This window comes from Hibiscus syriacus, unplaced genomic scaffold, assembly GCF_006381635.1.
Source record: "Hibiscus syriacus cultivar Baekdansim isolate YM2019G1 unplaced genomic scaffold, ASM638163v2 tig00111959_pilon, whole genome shotgun sequence".
In the NCBI taxonomy this organism is placed as follows: Eukaryota; Viridiplantae; Streptophyta; class Magnoliopsida; order Malvales; family Malvaceae; genus Hibiscus; species Hibiscus syriacus.
In genome coordinates, this window is record NW_024063223.1 from 163,250 (window position 1) to 171,425 (window position 8,176).

General features: G+C 35.4%; 1 protein-coding gene across 1 annotated transcript; it reads left to right on the top strand.

Annotated features, from left to right (window-relative positions):
* The first annotated feature begins 5,888 nt into the window (after positions 1-5,888).
* On the top strand, positions 5,889-6,322 carry LOC120173575. Its single transcript, XM_039180691.1, has 2 exons — positions 5,889-5,938; positions 5,989-6,322. Exons 1-2 carry the CDS (start codon positions 5,889-5,891, stop codon positions 6,320-6,322), a joined length of 384 nt encoding a protein of 127 aa, XP_039036622.1.
* The last annotated feature ends 1,854 nt before the right edge of the window (positions 6,323-8,176 follow it).

Sequence of the window (8,176 nt, forward strand, 5' to 3'; positions counted from 1 at the left end):
GGGTTTTGAGGTAAAAATTTGTAAATTGGTTGATTAATGAATTCTAAAGGTAGAATTGACTTGTCAAAGTCCTAGTAAATAACAACATGTTTGATGAATGATATGATTTTTAGTTTCAAGGATATTATTGAGAAATTTGGATGTTATAAGAGGATTAGTAAAGATAAGTGATTAGTATGAGTATTAGTGAGTTTGAGAAGATGATTAGAGTTAAAAGTAAAAGATTTAGATGATTTTTGGGTTTTAATTCGAAGTGGAAGAATTGAAAATATGGGCAAGAGTATCGATACTATAAGAACATTACCAATACTTCAAGGCTTAAACAACTGAAAATCAAGGATCAGTATCAGTACTGATTGTTAGGGTACCGATACTGTAAGGGGAGCATCGATACCAAGAGTAAGGTATCGATACCATTTTGAAGCTAAAATTCTAGTATGTAGAAATTGTATCGGTACCAAAGGGGGGTATCGATACAACAAAGGGAAGTATAGGTACTGTAGATGGAGTACCGATACTACTAAGTATGAAATGAAAGATTTAGTGTTTCTTGCAGATTAATTTTTATGATTTAGGATAAGTGATTCAATATTTATTTTCGATTGTTTTGTGTAGACTGTGATCAAAATCAACCTTCGGATAACTCGATATTAAAAGTTTTGAACATAAGAGTAAATGACTTTATTGAGGCAAAGGTGAGTGCAATCAAATTGTTTTATATTGGATTTGATGACGGCTTGCGATAAGCTAACTTCAAAGTTTTCGATCGAAAACTATTTTCAATTCTTTTATGCAATATTTTATGATGTTTTATTCAATTATATGTTAAAGTAAGTTTTATGGTTAATTGTGTCGAATGACCCGTCCAGCTTAGTTGGTAAGAGCGCAAGGCTCTTAACCTTGTGGTCGTGGGATCGAGTCCCACAGTGGACATTTCATAATTCTGACTGTCGGAGGTCTCCCACGGAAGTTGCTCTCAACCTGGAGTTGGGGGTAGCCTAATATCCTATCTCTCCCTTACCCTATTATATATGGGAATAGGATCAGCTAATTTTTTTTCGTTAAATGAATATGTTATATGTGAAATGCCTATATGTAAATGATCTACGAGAATGTATATGCAAATAAGATACACTTTTAATGGTGAAACTTAAAATAATTATAAATGAAAGCTCAAGGTGTATATGTGAGAATTAGGAGTATAGTTGGCATGCCAAGAGTCGAGGGTTCTACGCGGTCCTTCAGAACAATCTATGTGATCCTTCGGGATATTTCTACGTGGTCCTTCGGGATAAATTCTATGTGGTATTTCGGTACAAATTATACGTGGCATTTCGGTACAAATTATATGAGTTGTGGTGACATCAATTGTGCACAACCTCAATGTACTCAAATATCCTAAATTCTCAGTGTTATACATTGGGTTAAATGAATAAAGTTATAAGCTGAATAAAGAATGAGTTAATGAAGTTTTAGAAATCAAATTTCATTTAATTAGGAAAGGTTTTATATATTAAATGAAAAAGATGTTTTTAAATGTTTTATGCTACTTATTGCCTCACTAATTCAAAGACTTGGCGTGTGGATTGTTTCCCACGTAGGTTCAAAGGGATTAGAAGAGTGACGATTAGGAAATGACAACATAAGCAGTGAAGATCAGATCAGAAACATTTGAGATAATAGGTTATTAAATTTATACATTTTGTTGGCATGTATCCCTGGTTTAACTGGAAATGCTCTGATCAATTTTTGTAATTGTAAATTTTATAGTGTTTATGTAAATGATGAATTATACATTGTCAGTTAAATTTGTAAGTGTGCTCTTTATTTTTAATCAAAATTTTCTAATATTCAAAAGGAATTTTTTTTAATTGTCAAGTGTTTGTTAAAAGTTATAGATTTGAAAAGTCAATGTGGCACTTTGACTCCGTATTCGGGTCGAATACGGGTTGGGGCGTTACATTTATTGGTATCAGAGCTATGGTTTAATTGATTTTAAGTTCAAATGAAGTATTTTTGTTTTAAAATAGTGTACATGTCAACTAGAAGAAAAATGTTCTGATCTGATAAGGTAGTTATTATGTTATCCTCACTGATAGAATATTAATTCCCTCTTATTAGATGTCGGATTTGGAGGGCTTCCGAAGTAAAGCGGGAGAAGGTCATGAAGGAAGTAGTAATTCGCCTGCCCCAGTTAGGCAAGGTGAAGAACATGCGTCTCAAGGGGTCTCTATGCATGATTAGGGAGTTTTTTCAGAACGTTGGACGCTATTCTAACGTGTTTCCAACCTTCTGCTTCTTCAACCCCTAAGATGAATATGGCCAAAGAATTGAAAGGATTAGGAGCATCGGAGTTCAAAGGTGAAGCTGATGAAGACCATGTGGCTGAAGATCTTTGGTTGAATGATATAAAGATCATGTTGGAGGGTCTCCATTGTTCTGAAGTGGAGAAATTAGATGGAGTTATATCGGTACTAAAAGGACAAGCTCGGATATGGTGGACAAATGTGTCGATGAGAGCTACGAGGGATCAGTTAACATGGCCATTTTTCCTAGTGGAGTTTAAAAATAAGTATATTGGAGATCAATTTATTCGCCAGATGAAATAAGAGTTCATGAGCTTGAAACAAGAGAATCGTACGGTGTATGAGTACGAGTGTGAATTTAATAAGCTAAGTCAATTTGCCTCGGATTGGTTCCAACAGAAAAGGATTATTGTTACTGGTTTGTGGAAGGGTTACGCCCTAGATTAAAAGAATTAATGTTAGCGTTAAATCTTTCCACGTTTCAAGATGTGTTGAATAGAGCTAAAGATTTGGAGCGAGCTCAGAATGAAAGATTCAGGGAACAAAAGATCTAGTGGAACAAGAGAACTGGTGCCTCGTCAAGTGCGTCGCAATCAAAGAAAAACTGAGGTTTGAGTTTTCGAACCCAAGCAAGATCTGAGTCAGCTGCATCCTCAGATAGAGGATCCAATCCGAGTAGAGCTAGATATAATCAATCGGTAGAATTAGGAGCAGGAAGAGCAAGTCAATGTTAGCATTGTGGCAAACACCATTGTGGTATTTGTAGAGTGGCTTTTGGAGCATCTTTTTGGTGTGGAGAAATGGGACATTTTATCTGGGACTACCCATTAAATACTAGAGAAACTGTATCACCCGAGAGATCTGTTGCTGTATCTCAGAGAGGAAAAGGACGAGGCAAAGAGAGGAATCAGTCTGAGTCAACTAGTCAACCTAAAATTTGTTCAACTGCTCAGGTACACAACCTTAAGACTAGTGAAGATCGCGATGATTCGGAGATCATTGCAGGTACTTTTCAGTTATGTGATAAACCTATTTTGGTTTTGATTGACCCAAGATCAACCTATTCTTATATCTGTAGTAAATTAGTGAAAGAACTGAAACTTCCATAGAAGCTATAAGCAATGATATGATAGTGTCTAACACATTGGGGAAGAGTGCTTGGGTAAATCAGTTGTGTCAAGGGAATCCCATAAAGATTCAGGGAATTGAATTCCCTGCTAATCTAATGGAATTACCCTTTGATGAGTTTGAGATCATTTTGGGGGATGAACTGGTTATATTGCTATTATGCCAATGTTGATTATCGTTTGAAGCGAGTAATTTTGACAAGTTCTGAGGGATATGAAGTGATGGTAATTAGTGAAAGATTCAATCCTTTAGCAAATGTAATATCCGTAATGTCAGCCAAGAAATTGATGTTGCAAGGATGTCCAACTTTTATTGCAAATGTAATTGATGCTCGAGTTAAGGATAGAAAATTGGAAAATATTCCCATTGTTCAAGAATTTCCCGAAGTATTCCCGGAGGAATTATCAAGGTTACCTCCAGATAGGGAGGTAGAATTTCAAATTGAAGTTATGTAAGGAATAACACCTATTTCCATGACCCCTACAGGCTGGCTCCGAGGGAACTAAAAGAGTTAAAAGTTCAGTTACAAGAGCTTTTGAACAAAGGACTTATCAGGCCCAGTGTGTCACCGTGGGGTGCGCTGGTATTATTCGTAAAGAAGAATGATGGGTCGATGTGCCTCTGTATTAATTATCGACATCTCAACAAGGTGACCATTAATAACAAATATCCTCTCCCTAGAATCGATGATTTATTTGATCAACTTAAAGGAACTGTGGTGTTCTCTGAAATCGATTTACGCTCAGGTTATCATCAATTGAAGATACAAGATAATGATATTCCAAAAACGTCATTTAGGACTCGATATGGCCATTATGAATTTGTAGTAATGCCATTTGGATTGACAAGTGCACCTGAAACGTTTATGGATCGGATGAATAGAGTTTTTCAATCCTATCTCGATCAGTTTGTGGTAGTTTTATTGGTGATATTCTAGTATATTCAAAGTCTACGGAGGATCATAAGGCTCATCTTCGTGTGATTCTTCAGATGTTGCGTGACAAGAAGTTGTATGCTAAGCTTTCTAAGTGTGAGTTTTGGCTATCAGAATTGGCTTTCTTAGGACATGTGATTTTTGCAGATGAGATTTGGGTAGATCCCTTGAAAATAAAAGTTATCCTAGATTGGGAAGTTCCAAGAAATGTTTCAGAAGTGCAAAGTTTCTTGAGTTTAGCGGGATATTATCGATGGTTTGTAAAGGACTTTTCGATGATTTCCTCCCCTTTAACCAAGTTGTTAAGGAAAGATGTGATTTTATCATGGAAAGATCAGTGTCAAATGAGCTTCGAAACTTTAAAGAAGATTCTTACAGAGGCTCTGGTGCTAGTGCAACTAGAATCGGGCAAAGAATTTACCATTTATAGTGATGCTTCTCTAAATGGTTTGGGATGTGTTTTAATGCAAGATGGAAATGTGATTACTTACCCTTCTAGATAACTTAAGCCTCATGAGAAGAGTTATCTGACTCATGATCTAGAATTAGTAGCAGTAGTCTTTGCACTGAAGATTTGGCACCACTATTTATATGGTGAGCAATGTTTCATCTTTACTGATCATAAAAGTTTGAAGTATTTGTTAACTCAAAAGGAGCTTAACTTAAAGAAAAGAAGGTGTATAGAGCTATATAAGGATTATGATGCAATCATAGATTATTATCCCGGGAAAGCTAATATTGTAATGGATACTATGAGTCGAAAGACTTTTACTGCTTTACATGCTTTAAATGCTCGATTTGTGTTGAAAAGTAATGGTACTTTGCTGGCTGAATTGAAGTTAAGTCCGTTATTATTGAAGCGGATACAGGATTTATAAAAGAATGATGATAAATGTTTAGTTTGGTTCAAGTAAATTCAGAAGGATGAAATCTCGGACTTTGAAGTTAAGTCAAATGGATGTCTATATTTCAGAGATCGAGTTTGTATTCCTAATGATGAGGAGTTAAGGTGAGATATAATTTCTGAAGCACATTGCAGTCCACTAACTATGCATCCAGGGGGAAACAAGATGTACCAAGATCTGAAAGAGCGTTTTTGGTGGCCATACATGAAAAGAACCGTGATAGAGTTTGTGTCAAAGTGTCTTACTTATCAATAAGTGAAAACTGAGCATCAGGTGCCTTCGGGACTTTTGCAACCGATTTATATTCCTCAATGGAAGTTGGAAAGAGTTACGATGGATTTGGTAATTGGATTACCTTTGACACCTGGCAAGAAGGATTCAATATGGGTTGTTGTAGATAGATTGACTAAGACCACTCATTTACTTCTGGTTTGAACGGATTATTCGATGGATAAGTATGCAACTTTATATCTTAAGGAGATAGTTTGATTGCATGGAGTGCCAGTCTCAATAGTATCTAATAGGGATTCAAAATTTACTTCAAGATTTTGGAAATCTTTGCATGGAGCTTTGGGTACTCGATGAACTTTAGTACTTCTTTCACCTTCAAAACCAATGGTCAATCAGAAAGATCGAGTTTGTATTCCTAATGATGAGGAGTTAAGGTGAGATATAATTTCTGAAGCACATTGCAGTCCACTAACTATGCATCCAGGGGGAAACAAGATGTACCAAGATCTGAAAGAGCGTTTTTGGTGGCCATACATGAAAAGAACCGTGATAGAGTTTGTGTCAAAGTGTCTTACTTATCAATAAGTGAAACTGAGCATCAGGTGCCTTCGGGACTTTTGCAACCGATTTATATTCCTCAATGGAAGTTGGAAAGAGTTACGATGGATTTGGTAACTGGATTACCTTTGACACCTGGCAAGAAGGATTCAATATGGGTTGTTGTAGATAGATTGACTAAGACCACTCATTTACTTCTGGTTCGAACGGATTATTCGATGGATAAGTATGCAACTTTATATCTTAAGGAGATAGTTTGATTGCATGGAGTGCCAGTCTCAATAGTATCTAATAGGGATTCAAAATTTACTTCAAGATTTTGGAAATCTTTGCATGGAGCTTTGGGTACTCGATTGAACTTTAGTACTTCCTTTCACCTTCAAAACCAATGGTCAATCAGAACGACGATTCAAGTGCTGGAAGATATGTTAAGAGCATATGCAATTGATTTTCATGGATCATGGGAAAAGTATTTACCGCTTGCGGAGTTTTCATATTATAATAGTTATCAAGCAAGTATTAAGATGGCACCATATGAAGCGTTATATGGAAGGAAGTGTAGAACGCCTCTTAATTGGTATGAATTGAAGGATAGAGAGGTTCATGATCCTGATTTATTAAAAGAAAAGAAAGTATTACAACATAACCTTAAAGTGGCATCAGATAGGAAAAAGTCATATGCAAATTTGAAGAGAAAAGAAATTGAATTTAAATAAGGCGACAAAGTTTTCCTCAAAGTATCGCCTTAGAATAGAGTATTCGTTTTGGGCGTAAAGGAAAGTTTAGTCCTAGATTTATGACCTTATGAAGTTTTAAAGCGGGTTGGACCTGTAGCATATAAGTTGGCTTTGCCTCTAGAACTAGAGGAGATTCAATGTCTTTCATGTATCGATGCTCTGGAGATATAGATCAGATCCTTCGCATATCTTAGCGTCCGATATAATAGAAGTCCAAGATGATTTGACCTATAAGGAAGAACCAGTACAAATTTTGGCTCAGGAAGTCAAGAAGCTGAGGAGTAAGAGGATTTCATTGGTTAAAGTGTTATGGAGAAATCATAAAGTAGAATAGGCAACTTAGGAACGTAAAGAGGACATGAAACGGTAGTTTCCTCATCTCTTTGTTCAGTGAAAATTTGAGGGCGAATTTTATTTAGGGGGAGAATTATAATACCCCAAACATTGGGTTGAAGATCAAAATGTAAGAAATTTAAAGTTTAGTACTGTAATTGGAAAAAGTGATAAGTTCAAGGACTAATGGTTGAATATTTTGTGTTAGGAGTTGATTGCAAAGAAGGAAGAGAATAACGAAAAGATGGTCTTTTTAAGTATATGGATTTTATATCCATTTTATTTTAAGTTATTAAGTGGATAAGGGAGGATGAGAGTTATCTGAAAGATTAGTTAATTTCTCTTCTTCTTCTTTGGCTCATGACTTCTTGGCTTAAGGTAAATAATATTAAGTTATTGATTTCTTTAATTTTTGGGTTTATATTGAAGCTATAAAAGGTAGAGAAGATTAAGGAAGCTTGGAAATGAAGAAAACTAAGTTAATAAGGAATTATCAGGGATTGAATAATATGGGCTTTGAGGTGAAAATTTGTAAATTGGTTAATTAATGAATTCTAAAGGTAGAATTGACTTGTTAAAATCCTAGCTAAGGGATTTGAGGTGTTAGAAATAAATAATAACATGTTTGATGAATGATATGACTTTTAGTTTCAAGGATATTATTGAGAAATTTGGATGTCATAAGAGGATTAGTGAAGATAAGTGATTAGTATGAGTATTAGTGAGTTTGAGGAAATGATTAGAGTTAAAAGTAAAATATTTAGATGATTTTTGGGTTTAAATTTGAAGTGGAAGAATTGAAAATCTGAGCAAGAGTATCGGTACTATAATAACATTATCGATACTTCAAGGCTTAAACAATTGAAAATCAAGGATCGGTATCGGTACTGATTGTTGGGGTACCGATACTGTAAGGGGAGTATCGATACCAAGAGTAAGGTATCGATACCATTTTGAAGCTAAAATTCCAGTATGTAGAAATGTTATCGGTACCAAAGGGGGGTATCGATACCAACAAAGAGAAGTATCAGTACTGTAGATGGA

Excerpts from the sequence above, each read along its gene's own strand:
- LOC120173575 (XM_039180691.1), top strand. The coding sequence starts at position 5,889 with ATGGTCAATCAGAAAGATCGAGTTTGTATTCCTAATGATGAGGAGTTA. Across the intron at positions 5,939-5,988 it reads CCTAATGATGAGGAGTTAAG|GGGGAAACAAGATGTACCAA; the intron begins GTGAGATATAAT and ends CTATGCATCCAG.